Source organism: Talpa occidentalis, unplaced genomic scaffold (genome assembly GCF_014898055.3).
Source record: "Talpa occidentalis isolate TD23 unplaced genomic scaffold, MPIMG_talOcc4v2.1 talOcc4.4, whole genome shotgun sequence".
In the NCBI taxonomy this organism is placed as follows: domain Eukaryota; kingdom Metazoa; phylum Chordata; class Mammalia; order Eulipotyphla; family Talpidae; genus Talpa; species Talpa occidentalis.
In genome coordinates, this window is record NW_023604295.1 from 41,424,815 (window position 1) to 41,448,738 (window position 23,924).

At 43.0% G+C, this 23,924-nt stretch overlaps 2 protein-coding genes across 2 annotated transcripts in view; one reads left to right on the forward strand and one right to left on the reverse strand.

Moving 5' to 3' along the window:
- Positions 1-5,246, forward strand: part of PCYT1A (phosphate cytidylyltransferase 1A, choline) — a 36,501-nt gene extending 31,255 nt beyond the window's left edge. The window contains exon 9 of the mRNA XM_037525356.2: positions 513-5,246. Coding sequence (XP_037381253.1) covers positions 513-719 — 207 coding nt within the window. The 3' untranslated portion in view covers positions 720-5,246. The remainder of the gene's footprint in view (positions 1-512) is intronic.
- On the reverse strand, positions 4,967-22,075 carry SLC51A (solute carrier family 51 subunit alpha). Its single transcript, XM_037525364.2, has 9 exons — positions 21,913-22,075; positions 20,974-21,068; positions 10,208-10,362; positions 9,262-9,335; positions 8,674-8,832; positions 8,075-8,186; positions 7,656-7,802; positions 5,772-5,877; positions 4,967-5,315 (listed from the first exon to the last, which is right to left on the reverse strand). Exons 1-9 carry the CDS (start codon positions 21,948-21,950, stop codon positions 5,179-5,181), a joined length of 1,023 nt encoding a protein of 340 aa, XP_037381261.1. The 5' UTR covers positions 21,951-22,075; the 3' UTR covers positions 4,967-5,178.
- Positions 22,076-23,924: the final 1,849 nt, after the last annotated feature.

The following is a 23,924-nucleotide window of genomic DNA, read 5'->3' on the forward strand; positions in this document are numbered from 1 at the left end:
TAACTGGATAATAGGTGGGAACCCTTACCTAAATAAGTGTATAGCACAGACCACATTACAGAGGAAATCTCTTAGAATTATAGCTGCGTCCCTTCTGTGGTTTACTGGATTACTTTTTTTTTTTTTTTAAAGATTTATTTTATTTTTTTGTACAAGTACTGGTTACAGTCAGAAGCGCGGGAGGGTGAGAGAATTCACCAGAGCCAGAGTGGGGAACAGAACAGGCAGACCGATGATACACTGCTCAGGGGAGCAGCGGGCGGCAGGAGAGGTCTGCGCGCCATGTGGGCCCTCACCTGGTGGCTGGGGATCGAACCGGCACTGCAGAGGCTGTGGGCAGCTTCGCAACCCAGCGCTCAACCGCTGCGCCACCAGGGAGGCCCTGGATTACTTTTGATATTGCAGAGAACGCCCTGGATTACTTTTAATATTGCAATGAAGTCTCAGGTTCTTCATTGATAATTTAGTAGGACCCTTAGGTTTCTTCTAACTCTTCCTTTTGGTCTCCTCAGAAACATATGCTGAAAGAGGGCAAAGGCCGGATGCTACAGGCCATCAGTCCAAAGCAGAGTCCCAGCAGCAGCCCTACTCGTGAACGCTCCCCATCCCCCTCCTTCCGATGGCCCTTCTCTGGCAAGACTTCCCCACCTGCCTCCCCTGCAAACCTCTCCAGGCACAAGGCTGCAGCCTATGATATCAGTGAGGATGAAGAAGACTAATCTTTCATTCCTCTTGCCCTCTCTTCTCCTCTCCCTCTGTCCCATCACCTTCAGAAGCTCTGTTGAATTCCAAATTGTGATCCCAACACTAAATCTAAGAACAGCTGCAAAGGAAAGACAACTGGGGCAAGAGGACCTGGGATGAAGCGACCAGACAGTCTATCCTCCAAGAGATGTCACCCACCCACACCAAGAAGGAGGCTGACTATACCTTAGAAGCCTGTTCTTCATCCATATACCTTCCCCACAGACTTTGCTTTACTGTTTATGTTCATGTGATCTTGACAGGGAAATTATCATTTTTATTAATTTTTTTTTTTAAAAATTAGTCTTTCAAATGTAGTAAGTAGAACTAATTTTTTGCCCCTGAGGAGCGGGCAGAAGGAAGTGATATAATACCCAAAGGCCTTTTCTTCCTGATACACTATAGTGTTTGCCTTCTGTTCTGAGGCAGACTGGCTTGCCAAGTCCTTCAAGCAATGAGCCATGCTCATGGGTGATTTGGGGGGAAATATAATTTTGGTTTCCTTTAAAAAAAAAAAGCTGAGTTACAGTCATAAATCCCCTAAATGTACTGCTGGCCATGTGTCACTGTGGCTGTGAGAAGGAGATCTGAGCCTAACTTTTCTTACTCCCTGAGGAGTTTCTTGTTGGACCCAATGGGGTTCTAAAGACACTGATGGGGATGGAACCAGATCACATGGCATCAACTGCAGGTTTTCTGCTGTGTTCATCTTCTCAGAAAACTGTTGCCCATTTATTTGGGAGCTCTTTTCAATGTCTTTCCTGCAATCTACCTTTAAAGGAAGGAACATTTTCAGGATTACTGTGTTGAGGAGGGGAGTGGAACAGTAATCATATACAAAGGCAGTTTAGATTCATTTCCCTGCCGGGAGTAAGTCTCTGGGTCTGCTGTTCTATTTGAATGCCTGTTGCCTAGCTTCTTACAAGGGCACTTGTAAATGTTTGCAGTTGGAAACATGATCTGCTGATCCATGTTTCTTATAGCCATATTGAATATTTAGAGAGATTTGCACAGAATATAGACTCAAAACCATAAGGAAATACCCCCATTCAAAAGCCTTATTTTGACCTCTGCCCTATTAAGAATGTTCTTGCTCCATGGGTGCTTTTCCTCAGAGTTTCAGTTGGCAGGGACCTCCCTCTGCTGCTCCTCCAGCAACCACAAAGTGTAAGTTCACATATAAGAGTTGTAGGTTCTCTCCGCATGTGCCTGGTGGTTCTGGCCCCACCTCCCCTGTTAGGTTGCCCAGGGGGGATTTACCACTTAGATTTCACATCAGAGAATACAGACTCTTAACACTTGCTGTTGAGCATGAGCTGACTGTAAACCTCCAACATCCTACAGCTACACCTAGCAGATCATCATCCATCAGTTAGCCAGTAGTTGGTCAGGGGAAAATGACTTATGTCCAAGCCCCACCCTGTCATTCATAAATACCCCTTGTGGGGGTGCAGTTTTAGTGTTTTCAGCTTAGAAAACCACATCTTATCTTTTCCTGCCCCTTGGCTAGACCTGTGAACATCTCATAGCCTCCTCTCTAAACACTGTCTGGTAGAGCCGCTTCTGCCTGAGGGTTATAAGCTAGAATCACACTGCCTGCTGCCACAGCAGGTCTACCCAGGCTCTTAAAACTGAGATCACCCAGAAAGACAGAGCATGACAGAGAGGGCGAAACCTCTTTTCCTGATGGCTTGTGAACTACATTTCTAACTTTTCATGAAGTGCTATTTTCATTATCAAGTCTGGTTTACTTGGTTTGGCTAGAAATACATTTTTTGGAAACAGTTGAATGTATTATTTTTCCGCATTGCCCAGCTTCATATGATTACATATATTAACTTTTCTGCCTCAGTTTCCCTTCTGGGAATTCTGCCTGTTTCTCTCTTATTACCCTGGTATAGAGAGGCAGTGAAGTCACCAGTGAAGCCCGCCTTTTGTTCCCTCAAAGTACACATGCTATCCAAGTGTATCTGGAAAGAGAGATGTCTAGGATGTGGTTTTCCTCCCTGCAGTCAGTCCTCTGGTTCCCCTGTGTTTCAGTCCTCCTCTGCTCTGCCAGTGGGCTTCTTTGGGCATGCTTTGCCCTTGAGAATATGACCTCTCAGCTTATGAGCTCTGTGAGACTTCTAGGGCTAACACATGCACATGTTCTTGGAAAAAACCCTTGACCTTTTTTGGTAAGCCTGTGCTGCTTCAATATCCAAACACTAGTATATTTTCGTATAATTTTTACTGAAAGCAAGAATTTTTATGGTGTGACACTAGATACTTTGGAATAAAAGTGATCCTAGGTGCTGGATAAGAATACGTAGATGGGGGAAGCTGTTGGGGTAAGTTATTTCATCATTTATTCCTAATTAAATGAAGTTAGAGGTTCATATAACATGATCATGTGATCTGTTAATCTCCGAATATTAATGTTTGAGTCTGTGGAGCTGAATCCCACACACAAAGCATCAGCCTGAATAGGCCACATGTGGGAAAACCTTAAAAGCTGACTGACCTAAGAGCCTCTGTCTGCAGGGTACAATGAGAAAGGAGACAGAAGCCCTATAGCTAATGCTGAGGAGGTGCCATTTTAGAAATTATCTTGAGAAGGACTGAACAGAAAATTGGCTCTTTTCATGTGCTAGACTCAGTTGCATTGGATAGAGGTGAAAACTGGGTAGAGGGATAGACATGGATCATATGTACTGCAGCAGCCACTGCCAAAGGCCATTATTTGCTGAGGCTTAGGGATGTGAGGAGGTTGAAAATCCTGGAGAGAAGAAAAAATATGAGGGAGGTGTAGAGAACTTTTGATCTTTTGTGATTGTTGATAACTTCTTAGGCAGCACCTGAATTACGCTTTTATTGTTTTACTTGTGAACATACAATTAGCTGGTCAGGCAGTTTCTGGGTATTCGTGCCACAGTGGTTTTTCAAAGTGCTTTAGTTACTCCTCCTAGATCATTTTGATTTTGTTGGTAACTTCTGTTTTTCCAGAGTTCATTGCCTTTTTAATCCTATATCTAAAATCTCTGCAAATCAATTATATTCTGTTACTTTGATTACCTTAAAGCCATAGTGTCTAAATTTTCTGTCAGCAAACACTCCCACCGGAAGTTGAACAAATACAGATAGGAAAAATCTTCCTTAACAATATTTTTAACTAATGGTATTTTTTTTAACTTACCAGTGTAAGTATTTTTAAAGGTTATATTTTTCAAAATCATACAATGATTGCTCTTGTTTTCTTTTATAGACTAGATTGTCAGGGGATAAAGAGTAGTCCCTAGCTTCTATTTTTCCAAATAATTAGAACATGTTCTTGGGATCATAATATTAAATGTTAATTTTCTTAAAAAAGTAAGATTTTTCTCTCTGCCAAAGTTTTTTGTTAGTACTCAGATTGGGTTAGAAAACTAAAGTGCCAGGTTTAGTGATAGGATAACTCAGGTTGTTTTCCTTTAGATTTAAAATGAGCTTCCACCCCCCCCTCCCCACCTTCTTTCGGAGCACTGACTGTTTGGGACACAGAGACTTAGTTTGGGTTGTTTTGTATTGAGGATCCTGGGGGAGTGGGGGGAGATATTGGAAAGAAATTCTGGCTTTAGCATGAATATTAGCCATATCACCAGTGCCGGTGTCCAGGGGGCATTTTTCCTCAATTGGTGTTCAGTATATCATTTTCCCGTCTGAGTTATTAATTCGTTCAGTTTTATTTTGGCTTTTGTCCTTTAGCCAAATAAAAAGAAAGTGGTTTTACCTAATGTTTCATTTCCTGTGTTTTTGATGTGTGGTATACATGTGTGTATGTTTTATACATTTGGGTTCTTTACCTGTGTCTCAGTTCCTTTGCTTTTGTATCCTCATTTTGTCTCCTCGAAATCAAGCTCCATGAGCGTATTATCAAGGAATTTCTTTTGCAGTTTGACACAGGAGACTCAAAACCTGTAGTCCCACAAAAGGAGGCTGGTCCAGATTTCCCAGGTCTAACGTCATCAGGACCCTAGTGACTTCTGATATAGCTTCTGAGAAGCTTGGTTTCTTTAAGACTTTGAGCTGGTACTAATATGCCTGGCTGAGTTCTACTCCTGTTCTTATGCCAGACAACCAGCCATATACTCTTCCCCCTTACACTGGCTTTGGGAAAGCTCAGTGACCTTTCAGTGTATGAGCTTTACAGGGCTAACAGTGGCACCCACAGAGACAATGTGTCCAGTTATTTTTCAAACTCCTTCCTGTTTATTAAAAAATCTAAAATACCTCCCCTGGGCAAGGTCCCAGACAATTCCATACTTTTGCATAAATTCACCTTTGTAGATGCCAAACGTAATATCGCAGCTTCTGCTGGCAATGGAATCCTTCCCTATTTTGTCTAGGTTGAGGGACAGTGAAATCTTGTATTTGACTAATAAGTACATGTCTCTTTGATTGTTCAAGTCATCCACCTCAGGCTTTGCAGTTCAAATCCAAGTCTGGAGAAGAGAAAGGTTCATATCCAACCTTGTTGTCTTTCCTTCTGTAGTACATTCGAGTCAGCACAGTCATCAGAAAAGTCTCCACTATGAGGAGATGGCAACTCATCACTGCAGTGTGGGGTGAAATACAAAGTAAGTTATGCTAAATTTTAGAGGTGGTATTGCACTCAGCCCTTTTGATTTCCAATTGATTCTTAAATCAGGACTTAATGGATATTAAGTTGTCATAAGTTAACAGCAGACGAATGGTCAAGCCAGATCTGGACCTTCTGCAATCTGAAGCTAGATTTAAACCTCATGTCCTTTATCTGTATGACTTTCTGCTTCTTAAGCATACCTGTTGCTTTCCCAGGAGCTGAGGATTAAAGCCTTTGCTGCCTGGGTTGGGCCTCAGGGCTAGTCTCAAGCTATGTGATTGCAGCTCTTCTCTGTATGATTTGAGAGGTCACAATCTCCTACAGTTTCTGCTGAAATTTCTTGGAGATCCCTTTGTGTATATTCTGACCCAATCTTTTCCCTGACCCTCTTCCTCTCACCTGTACTTACAAGAACTCATTTACTCACCTTGAGACCTGATTTTAGAGGAAAAGGGAGGCGAACAAGCAATCTGCCCATTACTGGCCAAGATTGAGAGGATGGCTGGCTGCACGGCAGATAGGATGAGGAGTACCTGCAGACAAAAGAGAGGCGAAGGCAGGGTGGGCCTAGCATCCATGGCACAGAGGCTAGCCTACCCACTGTCTCGCTCATCCTTCCACTGTATGTTTGGCAGACCATTAGATTTGTGCAGCTGTAGAGGGTTGAGACTCACACTTGGCTAAACATTGTGGAGTTTTCAAATCTTTAGGCAAATTACAATATCAATGTCTCTCCAATATTTTATGAGAGTTCCTGATAAGAAACAATAAGAAATGATTAAGGAGTCATTTTTCATTTCCCTACTCAATCATTACTACTAATGAGCACTTAATGGATGAAAAGGGTAGATGATTAGAGAGTCATTCCAGCTTGCTCCAGTCCCTAAAATTCCTCCCTAGAATGATGGGTGATTAACTAGTAAAGTGCTCTTTGAAAAATCTCTACCATAACAGAGACTGGGGACATAGAGCAGGATGGGGATTAGTATTCAATGGGTACAAAGTTTCTATTAGGGAAAATGAAAAAGTCTTAGAAACGGATGGTGGTAATGATTGTATGACAATGTGAATGCACCTAATGCCACTGACTGTACACTTAAAATGGTAAAATTTGCTGCATATATTGTACTACAATGAAGAGAAGGAAAAAAAGAAATTATCTGTCCAAAAGCCTCGGGAGCACCATTTGTCTTAGTACTTGCCCTCCCTGAATATACTTTCCTAACATATCAGCCTCTTTAAGGCAGAGCCTTGTCCATTATTCCTCACAGTGGTCATGGACAGGCTTGACAATCACAGGACTTATCCTGGGGCCTGACTGTAAGTGCTTTTAGGGCCCAGATCATTTCTGCCCTTCATTTCCTGCCTCTCCATTTCAGATTCTCCTCTTAATTTACTCTTAAATTCTATCCTTTATGTGCTTTCAAGCAAGTCCTATAACATCTCTGGTTCTCAGTTTCCTCATTTGTAAAAGAGAACTAATAATGACTCCTAAGATTATTGTGATAATTTAAACACAATGTGTAAAAAATGCCTAGAACATGGTAGTTCATAGTTGTAGATGTAATAATACTGATGCTGCTGATGGATTTAGATTGTAGAATTTTAGGAAGTAAAAGGAAAAAACAAAAATAGATGAATTTAAGGTTTGATAAAATGTGAATTATAGGTTGAATTGTGTCATCCGCCCCTCCCAAGATATGTTGAAATCCCAACCCCCACACGCCCCCCCTCACCCCTTGTACCTCAGATGTGACCTTATTTGGAAACAGCAGCATTGTTTTGGTTAACTAATTAAGTATAATTAGTTAAGATTAAGTAATACTGAAGTATTCCAGTATAGCTGGTATCCTTCTAAGAAGAGGAAAAGAGACAAAGGCACAAGCACACAAGGGGAGAATGCCATGTGAGACTGGAGGCAGAAATTGGAGTGATGCAGCTACAAGCCAAGGACGTCTGGCCAGCCACCAGGAGCCAGGAAGAGGCAAGCAAGAATTCTCTCCTACAGGTTCAGAGAAAGACTGGCCCCACTGATGACCTGATTTCAGACTTCTTGCCGCTAGAACTGTGCAACAATAAATTTTTGTTGTTTTAAACTATACCAAGCTTGATATTTTGTTACAGCAGCCCTAGGAAACTACCATAACACAAAAAAGCAAAAACATTGAAGGGACAGAGTTCCTTTTCTAATTCTCACAGGAAAACTGAGGTTTACAAAGAAGATTCCCAGGTTTTTTGTTCTTTATTAGTCTCATCTCCCAATTATTTATATCTTTATTATTTTTTTTCCCCTTTCCAAGGGTATAGTTACCTGGAACAGAGCAAATTTGGCTTTTATGTTCTGCTCACCCAGGTGCAGCCTGGCTTGACGGAAAACGATGCCCAGGGCCCAGAGAGCCAACAGGGTGGACACTCCAAGGACTGTGTTGATCCACAGAGCTGTGCTTTTCTCAGAAATCTGGTGATAGACCAGAAAGTAGTTAGTAAAGGAGGCAAGTTCTTTTTTCTTCCTTTATTTCTCCTCTCCCATGGTGGAAAGGTAATTTAAAAAAAAAAAAAAAAGAAAAGCCGTAAGGCTTTGGCTTATTCTAGTTTCCTTTCTCTCTAAGCACCAAGTCTCTGAGCTTTACCACAACCACCCTGCCCTGTGTCAGGGACTGCTGACTCCAGCCACACTTTCTAGAGCTCAAAGGTACTAAATGAGTGTTTGTTGCCCCCTTCCTGGCTTACATCTGCTGGGTCATAGATGCCATCAGGGGTGAGAAACAGGCCCACTAGGCCCATCGTTATCCGGAGGAAGGCATACTGGAACGGGCCCAACATCAGCAGCTGAAGCTTCTTCCTGAGGAGAGAAGAGGGATAAGGAATGTGGCTCCACAAACTACCCATCCCGAAAAGACTTCCCAGCTTCCTCCCTGGGCTCCTGGCAGAGACTTGGCTGCCATCATAGTAGCCAAAATGGCTAAGTGAATGGGGACATAGGAAGAAGCCAGAATGTGAAGAGTATTGAAAACTCTCCTTGCCTCCACTTACTACCAGATCAGAATGCTGCCTTTTGAGCAAGAACTATTAAAGTACTGACCCAATGTCATTACTAGAAAGGACAAGTAAATGGCCCAAAGTCCATTTTGCTCTGTGTGATTTTAGGGAGCAGTGAACTTAAATGATGGGAACTTTTGAATTCTTCCTTTGCTTGCCTCTTTATGGGGGGCATCCTAGATGTCCTGCTTCAGGAGGCTTGAAACAGGGCTGAGAAAGCCAGCAAAGGCTCTTGGGAGAGTGTGCAGGAAGAGGATAAACTGTCCTCAAGGATGCTTCTTCTGCCTTACCTGGTTAGGTGAAGACGCGGGCAACAGGGGCAGCAGCAACAGCAGGGGCCTGTTTGGACTGCCATTGGGGTGTCCTTCAATGTCCTCATTACTGCCTCCTTCCCACCAAAGCCTTCCACCATGACCAGCATCAGCAGGTAAAAGTACACTGAATAACACCTGGGGTGGAAGGACAGGTGGTCCAGGGAGTACAGAGAGGGGAGGTGGCGGCCTGCTGAGGGGACATCCCTTTGCTGCCAAAGAGCAGGGAGAAGTGAGGCTTACAAAAGGGATCACTGGAGGGAGTAGGCATTTGTATGTGTGACCGAAGAGGAGGGAGAGAAGACAAGGTCCAGGGGCTAGAAAGGGGAATTTCTGGCCTTGGAAACGTGCCAAAATAAAGCACTCTCTGAGCAGAATTTGAAGTTCAAGAGTCTTGGATTAGCATAAGTTAGGAAGGGTTAGATTTGTGATCAGTTGGTTTACTGGATTTATGGAAGGGATGGGGAATAAAAGAAGATGTAAACTCTGGATTCCTAGGTAAACAGGGAGCAAAAAAGAACCCTAGAAGGATACATAGCCCATAGGCAGGGCAGGCAGGACACTCACGAGATTATGGCCATATCCACCAGTGTGAGGGAGCGAGGGATCCACAGACCAAAGCAGCAGAACACAGACAGTACCTACTTGTAGAGGAAGAAGAAGCTGGTTGGGCAAGGAACTAAGACTTTGCAGTCACCCTCTTGACACTGTAGCAAGGGCTCAGGGAAGCAAACCTAAACATCGGAGGCACCTTTACTTAAAAGTGACTGACTGGGGGAGGGGAGGATCTAATTAAATGCATTCACTAAATTTTAAAAAATTCAGCAGTCAGTTCCTTCTATTTCTAGAATTAAAGTAAGTCCCTTTGAGTCTTGAAGTGTTTCATTCTATGTTCATGGGCTAGGAGTAGTTAAGTTCTTCCTTAGGAGTAAACGGATCAAGATGCAATCTTTCCTTTATTAGAGCATCTTTGTCTTGAGATGGCCCAGGCAGATATCATCTGTCAAGAAAGGACATTAAGGGGTCCACTCTCCAATCCAAACAGACATGCAGGGATCACCAAAAGAAACAAGTTCAATCTTATGTCTGGGAGTAAGCCAAAGACTAGGCAATGAATTAAAAAGCCCTACAACATAAAGAGTATAGCTATGTATGACCTTGTGGGGAAAAAAAGTCTTTCCTTATATTCTTCAGACCCATGCTCTACCTGTACAAAAAGGAATTTTACTTTTAACATCACCTCTGTGGAAGGGAACTAGTGAGTGTGGTTGCTGGTAGGCTGAGAAAGTTCTCCAGCTATCTCTGTGGCTCTAAGAATCTCACACCCCATCCTACTGCTGTTGGCCTTCTAAGCATGGGATCCTCACTGCAAATGAAGATCCGATTACAAGTCCCCGACTAAAGTAGAGGCAGGCAGCCCTTGCAGACTTGAGCTGCTGAGTTTTGAGGAATTATCAAAAGGGTCCCTGCCTCTTCTTCAGTCCCTCCCAAAAGGAAGCTACAAAGCCCTCACCGTGGGAGCGGAGCTACTCCAGAGCAGAGTCCTTCTCTTGATGGGACAAAGGGTGTTCTTGTACAGGTAGACAGCATCCTCGATGTAGATGGCAACAGAGCCAAGAGTAAGCAAGGTCAGGAGGACTGTGAGGCCTAGTTCCACAGGGGTCAATGCTAGAGTGGAAAGAGAAGGCAGATTCCAGTGAGCTGAAGGTCGGAACTGTGGGGAGAGGATGTGGGCTTCCTCACTTAGATCCTCACTTAAATTGCTTTCCTGTTACTGCTTTAGATCCTCGTCTATGCAGAAGAATGTTTTTTTCCCTAATCCTTGAGTATCCAATATATGGCTAAGAAACAGTTAATCTGCTGGATGGGAAACTAGACCAAATTGTTCTAGGTATAGTAAGGCTTTCTTGAACCAGGGTATAGATATCAAATAGGTTTTTGCATAATTAACAAAATTTTTATATTAAGAGGTTAGCAAGGCACATTCACGTCTGCATCCAATGCCAGGTGTTAATGCTAACAGATACAGTGGATCAATTAACATTATAATTGAAGCAGAATGTAATTATGGTATACTTTAGAGATGTTTAAATTTGATTTCAAAAATTGTGTCATGAAACTGGGACATTATTAGAAAGAGCAATAGGAAAGGACAAAAGAGAAATGGTACAAATAAAGACTCCAAGGACATTTGACCCATGTTGGCCTCACACATAATCTTACATTAAATGTGGTTCAGTAGTTCTCATTAGTGTTTATTGCAGCCATTTGGGAAGTTGTTAAAAAATACCTGTTCAAGCCCTACCCTCCGAGGTACTGCTTCTTTGGTTGCCGGATAGGCCCCGATCAGCTTTTTGAACAAGCTCACCTGATGATAGTGGACAGAGGATAACAAAGATTTTGACACTGATGAAGCAGTTCTGGCCTCACCATTGCTAAAGGCAAAAATAGTCACAACATGTTTCTGAACACATGATTCCTCAATGCAAAAATAAGATTTAAACAAAGGGTTCTGTGTATTTAGTGACTAAGCTGGATCCCTCATTTATCTGAGACTCTTTCCTAATTGGCACACCCTCTCCTTTCCACCTCCTGACTGGCTCGATGAGGGAAGGAGGAGAGGAAGGCTGTCAGAGACCAGTCCACTTTGGTAGTAAAGGATGAAGAATGTATTGACTAGTATGACCTATGTTTTGATGACTGCAGGCAGCTCAATGAGGGAGACATTACTGCTGAAAGCAAAACCAGGAAAGAGACCTCCGTTCAGTAAAGACTTGAATTGATGTCATCTGGGTCATCAAGGAACAACCAGGACAAAGGTGAATTTGTCAAACTATCACGTTGAGCTAGGTTGCTCTTATTTAAAGGCACATGTTTTTTACACTTTTTGTGTATTTTATCTCAGGGGACCCCTTACCTCTGACCATAACTGGGTCTAATGACCAATCTAGAGGAACTGGCATGGGGAAGGTGGCCTGGGATTCCAGCTCTCAAACTGGACCTATTAAGTCAGTGGTAAACTTTTCCTTCCTGTCACAGACTACAAAAGACAGGGTTATGCAATTTTTTTCTTTCTCCTACCCACTCCTCCCTTGGTTATGATACAGCCCTCTAAGTGATTGAATTGCTAATGTGGCATTGCTGGTGCTATTTAGCTCTGTTGCCTCTCATTAACCTCTCCAGATACTGCTCCAGTGGGTCCTGCACATTCTGAATATTAAAAAACTAGTTGCAGTCTTTATTAAGGATTTATTCCTCCTTGAAATTTTCTTTTAATATTTATTTATTTATACAAGAACAGGGGTACAGGCCAGATGCACGGGAGGGTGAGAGGATTCTCCAGAGACAGAGCAGGGAACAGAACAGGCAGACTGACTGAAATGCACTGCTGAGGGGAGCAGCGGGCGCGACAGGAGAGGTCTGCTGTGCCATGTGGGTTTCTCCCCAGCCGACTGGGATCGAACCCGCACTGCAGAGACTGTGGACAGCTCCACAGTGTGGTGCTCAGCCGCCTGCGCCACCAGAGAGGCCCTCCTCCTTGAAACTTTTAAAATATAAATATCACAAAGGATTTTTTTTTACACAATTTTACCCTTATGCAGCAGAAATGCATTCATTTAAATTTTTTTAAATTTAAAAATGTTAAAATTTTTTGTTTTATTGAGGAAACATTGTAAAGACTTAAGGGTATAGGTAACACCTCTTCAGATGTTCCCACACCATGTCTACCACCAAGACACCAATAATCCATTGGGTCCCCTTCCCCCTTGGCTGCTCACCCCTTGCTCTCTCCCTCTGGTTGCCTCAGTCCTGCAGTCAGATTTCTAGTTTATTTTGGTTCAGTTTTGTCCCTTTGCTTTGTTTCTTTACATTCCATAAGTGAGTGAGATCATTCAATATTTGTCTTTCTTGTTCTGAGTTATTTTACTTAGCATAATTCCCTTCAGTTCAATTCATGTTGTTGTAAATGGCAAAATTTCATCTTCAAAAAAATGGATATTTAAAATTATGGAGAAATATATAAAATATATCAAAAAATTTCCCATATTTCCGGACATGGAAAGAGATAAGTCTTCAAAAATCAAGTAGGGAAAAAAATCAGAGAAATTAAAAAAGGGAGAATTGTCTTTTAATCAAGACTTTGGAGCAAGAAGAACTTCCTAAGCTTTTTGCTCCTAAGCAATTAAGAAATCACAGAGAGTGACTCAAATTCGATATAAAGAGTTTAATATTGCTGAATGTTAAAAGAAATCAGGCAGCAAATGTGTACTCAAGTTTAAGATGTTTATTACAGAAAGAAGTTGGTAACAAAAACAGAAGGCCCTGCAATTGGGATAATGATACTAATATTCAGGACATGTGTGGAAATAGTTTACCTACCTCATGGTCAGAAAAGAGCAAAATAACAATGATATTATTCTGGTGAAAGATAATTTTTGTGGTATTATTGACTAGCAGGCCTATATTAAAAACAATGTAAATGCCCAACAACATTGGAATAGGTAAACAACCCTATAAAATATTATGCAGGCTTGAAAAAATTATGTACACCATAAAAAAATCTTTGTAAAGATTGTAATAATATTTTTGGTGGGGTTTTTTTGGTGTGTGTAATAATATTTTAAGAAGACATATTAACAGACTTGTACATATATGGCCATCTGATTTATGACAAAGGCTCCAGTACAACTTATGAGGAAAGGATTTTTTTTTTCAATTAAGTGTGCGAGGTTAATTGAATATCCTTAAAGAGGATAAAAAAGAAAACTGACCCCCTCTCTCACATCATGCCAAAATACTTAAATGTGAAAATTAAAACAGTAAATTTTTAGGAGAAAATAGAGAAGTTTATCTTCATGACTTTGAGATAGGCAAAGATGTTTAAAAATAGGACAAAGAAGAGTAGTCATAAAAAAAACTGGTAAATTAGACCTCCTTAAAAATAAGAATTTTCATTTATCAAAAGAAATCATTAAGAGAACGAAAAAAGCAAGGTCAGATTGGAAGATATTTGCAATATAGATATCCAACAAAAAATATTCACATCTATAATATATAAAGAATGTGGATTAGTACACAATTTCTTCAAAGAAAAGATCTAAATAGTTATTGCCCCAGAAAATAATGGGGTTTGTTTATTCAGTTGAAGGTAACTATTAATATGATCACCAGCTAAAAAAGGAGGATAAAAATCAGAAATGGGAATGGATAAGGCAGGGCACTGATTTTCATTGGTAGCCCTTTTATGCTATTTGAATTTTTGACCATCTTCATGTATTAATTTTTTACTATTATGAATTTTTTAAAAGATTTATTTATTTATTTATTTATTTATTTATTTATTTATTTATACAAGCACTGGGTACAGTTAGAAGCACGGGAGGGTGAGAGAATTCACCAGAGTCAGAGCTGGAGCAGAGCAGGCAGAAGGACCAAAGTGCACTGCTGAGGGGAGCAGCGGGTGGCAGGCGAGGCCTGCGCGCCATGTGGGACCCTCCTCCGGTGGCCGGGGAGCAGCCGGGGATCGAACCAGCACTGCAGAGGCTGCGGGCAGCCTCGCAACCCAGCGCTCAACCGCTGCGCCACTGGGGAGGCCCCTATTATGAATTTTTAAATGCAAATCAAAACCACAATGAGATGTCACCTTATACCAGCAAGAATGGCACATATTAAAAAAACAGGAAACAAATGTTGGCAAGGATGTGGAGAAAAAGGAACTCTTCTACATTGCTGGTGGGAGTGCAAACTGGTCCAACCACTATGGAAAGCTGTGAGGAGGATTCTCAAACTACTAAAAATGGAGTTTCCATATGACCCAACAATTCCACTCCTAGGAATTCATGTATTACTTTGATAAAACAAAAACATTTAATGAAATAAAAACATTTAAAAAATCATTTCTGAAAATACTAAATATTAAAAGAGAGATACTAAGAAAAATTGTTAGGAGGGGGTCACTATTGAAGACCCTCCTTGCCTCAGTATCCCCACATCCCTATTGACTCTTGTCCTTATCAGTTTATAGGGAGCCAGGGGAGGAAACCAGCCTTTTGCAAGTGGAGGCCAAACCCTTTCCCAGTCTTCACTGTCCTTGACTATTTCGTCCTTGAAAACTTCTCTTGCCTCGACTCCCAGAACCACACTCCTGGTTCCCCTCCTGGCCTTGACCGTACATCTCCTCTGCTGATTGCTCATCTTCTCCCACGCCCAGTGTTCTCCAAACTCAATCACTGCAACTCAGTTGTTCTGTTTATAGAGGTTTAGGATTTCCCTACCACACCTTCATTCCTTCAACAACCACATGACCTTTTCTACCACCAGAACTTTATACTTGGCTTCTGCTTGTTTAGCTTATCTGCAGAAGCTCCAAGTGGCTGGCTGCTCCCCAGAACTCAGCTCTGATGCTCCTGCACAGCCAGCATCCCCTAAGGATCTTGTGTGATGTTGCAGTCACCTTGGACACACACACACACACACACACACACACACGGAGGTTAACATTATCTACTGTCTGTCCCCTCACCCTAGTGTAAGCTCCATGGCACTTGGTCAGGCCGTCATGCTTGGGACAGTAACTGTCTTACCAACTGTTTTAAGAAAGAACCCCCCAAAATTTCTTTTTTTTTTTTTTTTTTTTAAGTGTCAGTCTTTTATTTATTTATTTATTTGTTTGTTTTGTTTATACAAGCACTGGGTACAGTCAGAAGCGCGGGAGGGTGAGAGAATCCACCAGAGCCAGAGCGGGGAGCAGAACAGGCAGAAGGACCGAAGTACACTGCTGAGGGGAGCAGCGGGCGGCAGGAGAGGTCTGCGCGCCATGTGGGACCCTCCTCCGGTGGCCGGGAAGCAGCCGGGGATCGAACTGGCGCCGCAGAGGCCGCGGGCAGCTTCGCAACCCAGCGCTCAACTGCTGCGCCACCGGGGAGGCCCCCCAAAATTTCTTATTTTATCATTTCTATTTTACAAACTTTTTCAGGATGCTAGACTTAGAGACTTAAGCACCTAGTCCATGGTCACACAGTGTGGAAGTGAAGGAGCTGGGATTTAAACCTAGGGGTTCCTGACTCCACACCTATGCAGATAACCCTCGTACACAATACTCTGACTCTTCACTTGTGTTCCTGCAAATATAGGAGGGACTGTGGCATGATAGAAACAATTAAATGCTGCTCTGAAAGGTTGTTTAAGTTTATGAGGGTGTTTAACACAGAACTGCTTGCAGTTTCTTGTAACCACCGGCTTTGAAAGTCTAGTTCTTATACTTGGACGCTCTTTTATTTACTTGCACAGTGCAAAGGTTGAGAGGTTTGTCAGCATCTATGGCATCTATCCAACCATTGACTGCTCGCCAACAAACTCATTTATCTACTTAGAAGACTGTCTCTCTCTTATTTTTCTGCATCTTAAAAGATACAATGGGGGCCTCTCCGGTGGCGCAGCGGTAGAGCGCTGGGTTGTGAAGCTCGCCCACAGCCTCTGCAGCGCTGGTTCGATCCCTGGCTGTTCCCCGGCCCCCGGAGGAGGGTCCCACATGGCGCGCAGACTGCCGCCCGCTGCTCCCCTCAGCAGTGTACTTCGGTCCTTCTGCCTGCTCTGCTCCCCACTCTGGCTCTGGTGAATTCTCTCACCCTCCCATGCTTCTGACTGTACCCAGTGCTTGTATAAATAAATAAAATTAATCTTGAAAAAAAAATAACTTGCAGCTCTCTTAAAAATGGTCAAGACAATAAAAGAAAATTATAAAATAAAAAGATACAATGGGACAAAGTGTTCTGTGGCCAAGGATTTTTGGAAATGCCTTCTCTTTTAAAAATTTTTTTGTATTTATCTTCTTACATTGTTGTTAATTTTTGGAGAGTATTTGATTTCTCCCTTCAGGTATAGTCCCTGTAGTTTTCCCACCACCGTATCACCTGTAAACAGCCTTCTTTCCTACAGAGCATATTGAAGCTTTAAATCTAATTTACATTGTTAATTTCCAAAAGGAAGTTCTGGAATACAGTTATTTTTTACAGACTGTTTCAGGAAGCACTGCTTGGAATTAGTATTCAAAGGAACACACTTTGGGATAAGCTTGTCTGACCATTTTTAATACACTTATACCTAAAACAACTAGCAAATTTCCCATTCTCTGAAATGACGTCTTACCAATTTTTTTTTTTTTAAGATTTATTTTTATTTATTTATACAAGCACTGGGTACAGTCAGAAGCGCGGGAGGGTGAGAGAATTCACCAGAGCCAGAGCAGGGAGCAGAGCAGGCAGAAGGACCGAAGTACACTGCTGAGGGGAGCAGCGGGCGGCAGGAGAGGTCTGCGCACCATGTGGAACCCTCCTCTGGTGGCCGGGGAGCAGCCGGGGAACGAACCGGCGCTGCAGAGGCTGCGGGCAGCTTCGCAACCCAGCGCTCAAGCGCTACGCCACTGGGGAGGCCCTTACCAATTCTTTTGTCCCTTCTCTACCTCCACCTCCAGGGACAACTGCTATTCTGAAGCTGGTGAATCTCATTCCCATTTGTGTTTTAATTTCTCTGAAATAATGATTAATTTTTAAAGTAATGCAAATATTAGAACATTAAAATTTTGGAAAAAGTGATATCATCTATAAATCTAGCTAGTTCCCAAACAATTATTACACGCCTCCTGGTATCCTCCGTTCTTATATTTCTGTTTCTGTGGAAGTTAAGAACATAGGCTCTGTAGTAAGAGACACTTGGGTTCAACAGAAAATTATATTTGGCTTGTTCTTTGACCTTGGAAATGTTATTTATCCTCTGATTAAATCTCTTTACACATTACCTGGCATTTAGTATTTGCTCAATAAAAAGGAGCTTTGAAAAAATATCCTGGTTAAAGTGCATACACTTTATATTATGGCAATCATACTGTAAAATGTTGTATTCTGCCTTTTTATCTAAGATTTCATCACTGCCCTTTAAAACCTTTTTAAATAATTATATTGTAAATATAAAATATGTCAAAAGTAAAGAGAATAATAGAGCAAATATAAATAGACCCATTTTAAAGTATTAAATACAACATTGCCAATTTTGCTTCAAAAATTGTTTTTAGAGAAATAAAACATTACCTTCCAATCCTTGTCCCTTCTCTACTCCTACCTCCAGAAACAACTGCTGTTCTGAAGATGGTGAATCTCTTTCCCATTTATGTTTTAATTTTTTGTAAATTATGTACATGTTCAACATATTTCATTGCTTTACATTTAAAAAATCCATATAAATGGCATTCAAAATCCTTTCAGCCCAATATGCTTTTCATGATTTTTATTATTTTCACATGACAAATGAAAGCTGCAACAGGTATTACTGAACAAGTCTCCCTGGCACCCATCAGAGAGTTCCTTTAGGACATATGCCTAGAATTAGCATTGCTAGGTTGTGTAATAGCAGATGGAAATCTTCTGACTGATGGATATGTGATGACTCTCCAAAGTGAATGTACCATTTTCCCCTCCCATCAGCAGTCTATGAGAGTGTCACAGTTCCCCTCAAATTATCCATTACTTGGGATTAGCAGCCTTTTTATTTTTGCCTATCAGATAGTAGTGAAACACTATGTCATTGTTTCATTTGAAGTTTCCTAATTCCTAACAAAATAACCTTTCTGTATGTTGTCCAGGTAGATTTTCTCTTTAATGAGCTGCCAGTTCATTTATTCTATCCAATTTTTGTCAGGTAATTTTTTCTTTTATCAACTACTCATGCTTTGTTCATTAGAGGCTTAAATTTCTCTTCCCCTAGTATTGTTTATAGCGTTTTTAATTGCACAGATTAGCTTGCTTTATGTAGTTAGTCTTCTGTATGAACATTTTGTGCTTTCTTGTGTTTTATTTTAAAAATGATTTTCTACTCAATCAAAAAAGGATCTTTATTTTCTTCTGTAGAAAATGTTTGTATTTACAGGTAGGTTTTTAAACTATCTGTATTAAAGCTGCTTTGGAATTATTTTCATGCTTATTTATGTGCCATAGGGGCAAGCAATTGCCTGGCATTACTTCCTGAAGGGTCCATCCTGCCCCACGTTTATGGACAGCATCCTTTCAGAGAACAAGTCCCCCGTGTGGGCAAAGAGCTGTTTCTGATTCTCCATTTTGCTCTGTTTTTCTACTTGTCTGTCCCATTTGTCTACTTTCTACTGCCCCTTGCAGTTATTACCCCCCTTTTTACTTAGTCTTATTATAAGCTTAAATTTCTCTTAGAGCTGCTGCCCTCCTATGTTCTTTCAAAATAGTCTTGGCTTCTCTTGGCCAATCATTCTTCTGTATAAATGCTTGGGTCAGTCCATTAAAAAAAATCTGATAGGGAGCATAATTGCAATAATAGGAAAAGCATTTCAAAAGCAGATTATTAAAAAATTTAATAGTTCTTTTGCAGTAATTCTTTCTTAAATGGCCTTTAGAGAACAACCAAGTTTACAGATGAAGGAGGAAAGGGGTTCTCTGCAGCATCTAATGGGTCCCTCCTCCTGACTATCCTCTTTGTGTCTGTGTTCTCACTATTGCCCACACCCCCAGAACATCATCAGTGTCTGTGTTTCCATTCACCTACAATGTCTGGTATTTACCAGACCATCTGCTCTTTCTTTGCATGGAACTGTGTTCTCCAACTCTTCCCTTACGCTCCCTGACTGTCCTAGCTCAGATGCTTGTCCCTCATGCTGGGTTTGCAGCAGTAACCTTCAATTTGTATTTCTGTTTCTTAAGGCTTTTCTTCCTGGAAACCTATTTTGATTACTGATTAATGATCCTGAAGCACTATCCAGCCCCTTCCATCTCACAGCTCTTGCTGCTCCTTCCGTCTGCTGGAAAAAGTGTAACTCCTCTGCCTGAACTCATCAGGCCCCACCTTACCTGCCCAGCCCTCACCAGGAAACTTAGATCCTGCCAGATGGAGGCCCTCAGAGTCAGGAGGACCTGCCTGCTCATTCTATCTCCATGTGTACCCCAGCAGTGACTACTGTCTGCTCTCTGCTCTCCAATTGCTACCCATTCTGACAAGTCCTCCTGAAACACCTGGCTGGTAGTGGGTCCAACTACCAGCCACAGAATGTTAGTGCTTCTACTTGCACATTTTGTAACAAAACCATATGAGAACCATTTTTACTGTATAAGGCAAGGTTCTCAATCTCAGCGTTATTGATACTTTGGCCCATATAATTTTCAGTTGTAGGGAGCTTTCCTGTACACTATAGGATGTTTGGCAACATCCTTGGCCTCTACCCACTAGATACTAGGAACATTCTCTAGCTGTGGCAACTGGAGCTGTCACTAAATATTAGCTAGAGACACCCGAGGGAAAAATTGCCTCTGGGTAACCACCAGGGGTACAACAGAAGACTCTCACCACCAGCTGCACTCTGAACAAGAAGTTTTTGGAGCTGCAAGTAGCAACTACCAACTGGCATGAATCACAAAGTGACAACAAGCCCTCACTAGACTCTTGGGCAGTTGGCATTAGCTCTGATTCACTATCTGAAAGGAGGCTGAACATTTGCTCAGGAACATGCCCATATCTGCCTCCTAATGCATACTGCTGATTGGAAAGAGCTTACTCCCTGAGGAGACGTCAGGAAGGAGGCTGACATCTAGTTAGCCTCCTAGTTATCAAAGTCTAGAAGAGAATTAATCACAAAAGGAAAACAAAATGAAATGTGGATGTGAGCCACATTTGCTATAAAGATGCTAGTTAGGGTCATTTGATTGTCAGTGTTTTAGGTGTCCAGAAATAAACAGGGTCCCATCTCTTTCAAAAGCATTCAGCAATAGGATGCAGTTAGCCAACACGGTCTGAATGCTTTTACAGATTCACCTAAATTTTAAAAGCATTATTCATAATAACCACCTGTCTGGAGTGATCCAGGCCCTTCCCTAGTTGGCTGTGGGGAGTCTGTGGGACTTGGATCATTTGGGTACCATCTTAAATCCCTGGATTCAAGATTTTTTAGATCCTTGGGTCTGGGAAAAAAAAACCCTCCAGGCCAGAGTTCCCAGTTTGAATGAACTTTGAGGTTAGGATATGTGGGAGGCTCAGTTTGCCATTTTGCCTCCTGGGATTGGTTGTCATGCCCCTCCTTTGCCCTATTGACTCTTGGAGAAGTTACTTTTTTCCAGGCCTTTTCCTCAAGAGACCTGGGCCAGCATTCCTTCCAGGCTCCCCAGCTGCAGCCAGGATCACTCCTCAGCACCTGCCAGGGCTCTGACTTCCCACTGGGGTTCTCATTTCCACCTTTCAGCTCCCTCTAGGGGAGTGTCCCTGACTCACCTCTCAGAAGTTGGGCTGCAGTGGGAGGGTGAGAGTAGCAGTCAGCAGGGATGCCGTAATTGGTTTTCAGTACCTCCAGAAGCTCTGCTGTGTACCTGGAGAGACACCAGACTCTGTTCAAAATATGGACAGGGCCTCCCCTGGCGGCGCAGCGGTTGAGCGCTGGGCTGAGAAGCTGCCCACAGCCTCTGCATTGCCTGTTCAATCCCCGGCCGCTGGGTGAGGGTCCCACATGGCGCGACAGACCTCTCCTGCCGCCCGCTGCTCCCCTCTGCCGTGTCTTCGTCAGTCTGCCTGCTCTGCTCCCCGCTCTGGCTCTGGTGAATTCTCTCACCCTCCCGCGCTTCTGACTGTACCCAGTGCTTGTATAAATAAATAAATGAATCTTTAAAAAAAAAAATCGGGAAGGTGGGGGAGGCTACTCAATCACTCCTGGATTTGGAGAGCTTCTCCATTTCCCTTCAATACCTTGTTAATCTTAGCGGGATTAGAAAACTGACTCAGGTCTGTGTGTAAGGCAGGCCACCACCTAGCCCGGGGTGGGTGTGGCTGTGGTGCCCTCCATCCCCATTAGGGGACTGGCTAAAGAGAAAGAGTAGGGTCTCAGAAAAAGAAAGGACCCTTAGCATCAAGGATGGGTCCCTGGCTGGTCCAGGTTCTGTGAATGCCTCCACGGTCCCCACCTGGGATCTTTCTCCCTCCAAGTCGGTGGTGGAGGGGCTGGGGAGGGCAAAGCCAAAGCTCTGAGGGATTATGTACTTGCCCAGCCCCACACTGTCCTAGAGAACCTGGGGGACAGCCAGACTGTTATCAGTCTTGTCTCATGCTGGGTGCTGGGAGCCAAAGGGCCATGGGTCGGTGAGAGACAGGCCAGAGAGAGAGAGAGGCCACTGCTGTTTGTAACTGGCTCTTGGCTCAGGGCTTGCTGCCCTCACTCACCTGGGGTCAAGCTTTATCGGAATCCTGTCTGGCTCCATTGTCTTCTCCCTCTCAGACTCCTGGGCAGGCACTGAGGGTCAAAGGAAGGGCAGGCAGTTTGGTTGGGGAGCTGCTGCTTGCTGGTCTTTCCCAGAGGACCCGGCTGGGGGTAGGCTGTGTCTTCTTGGATCTCTGTCTCTTCCTCAGGCGGGCCGGGCCTCCTGTGTCTCAGACCTCAGAGAACCTGTCTCAGAGTTCACCCTAGAGGAATTTGATCTTGTCAACTGGCTGATTTCCCTGATTCCTGACTCCTCCCATCTCTAGATTTTGCCCCTCCTACTTCCTTCCCACGAATGTGTTTGCCATCCCTTGCCCCAGGCCACCCCCAGCCTACATCCCCCAAACCTCCCTAGGAACTTTCTAGGTGATGGTGGAGACAAAGTTCTTTTTTTTTTTTTTCTTGTGAAGAGGAAGAGTTCTCGATCCTCCCACAATATTCCCTGGTCAGCACCCTCTCTTCCCCAGAACTTGCCTGGAACTCAGGCTCTGGTTCCCTGGGCATGGGAGAATCAGGGCTGAAGCCTTGGTTGTGTTGGTGCTGTTGGCTGGGCATGAAGAAAGCAGGAATCTGGAAAGGCTGAGGACCAAATGGGTTTTCCAAAGCCCAGCCCACCATATCCTGATGATAACAGACTTTTCCTCTAAACAGCAGCTTAAGGGGCCAACCTGGTAGCGCAAGGGATTAAGACGCAACCTATGAAGCTCACTGCGGCCACCGCAGCACGAGTTCAATTCCCAGCCAGGGAGCAACCCGCATGGCGCAGCAGACTTCTCCTGTCTCGCCCGCTGCTCCCCTCAGCAGTGTATTTCAGTCAGTCTGCCTGTTCTGTTCCCTGCTCTGTCTCTGGTGAATCCTCTCATCCCCAACACCTCTGGCCTGTACCCCAGTTCTTGTATGCATAAATAAAATAAATCTTTTAAAAAAATAAAGAACAGCTTAAGTTATAACAAATGGAGAGCAGAATTGTGAGTGAGATTTCTGAGCCTTTTGAATTTGAAAAATTATTCCAAATGATATGCTTATAAACTATTTTATTGACTCGTGACTTCTCTCTCCAAATAGATTTTTACCTCCTTTCGATCAAGCACAGTACTCCTGGATTCGCGGCAGAGGGCCTGGGATACACTAAGTACTCTTTATAGGTTGCGCCTTAACCACTTGCACCACTAGAGAGGCCTTACTAAGTACTCTTTAGAATTAGTGGCATGATTAATAAAAATCACAGCAACAGCAGTAGCTAACGTCTATTGAGGATTTACAGTGTACCAGGTGCTATAGGAAATGAAGTATATTCTTTATCTCATTTAAACTCTACAACCTCTGTTATAAGATAGCTATCTTTATTCCCATTTTACAGATAAAGAAACTGAGACTCAGAGATGACATCACCAGGTTGAACAGAAAGTCGTGGAAGTATGGAAAGAAGCAGCAGGGATCTGGGCTAGGGACTTTGTTGAGGTTTGGATGAAGATCGTTGATATTAAAGGCCCTTGAGCTGATCAAAAGAGTCAATTGTGAGGAGGCCAGAGGAGGCTCTGCCTCGCCCTGCTGACTAGATACAACTGTAGGAAGCAGTTACAGAGGCAGTACCAAGAGAACTCCTTGCACCTGTTCCCAAACACCTCAGAATATCTCCCAAGGATCAAGCTGAGTCTGCTTCCTCTTTTAGCCTCCTCCTACGGCATGGTTCTTGGAACAGGGTAATGTTTGCTCCGGAGTCTCAGAGACCCCGTTCCCTCCAAAAGCACAAGGGAAGACGAGGACACTGACCCTCACAGGGTCAATGGCCTCGGCCCAACCCTGACAGACACAGACTGACTCAGCTTCCTCAAGTCAAAGGAATGTTCCCCGGGCCATTCACCTCTACACCAAGAAGAGGTCTTGAGTTTAATTGCCCAAGCCCTGAACTTTAGACTTCCCTAGGGCAGATTACAGGATGCTCTGGCTCTTTTCCAAAACTTTTCCCCAACAG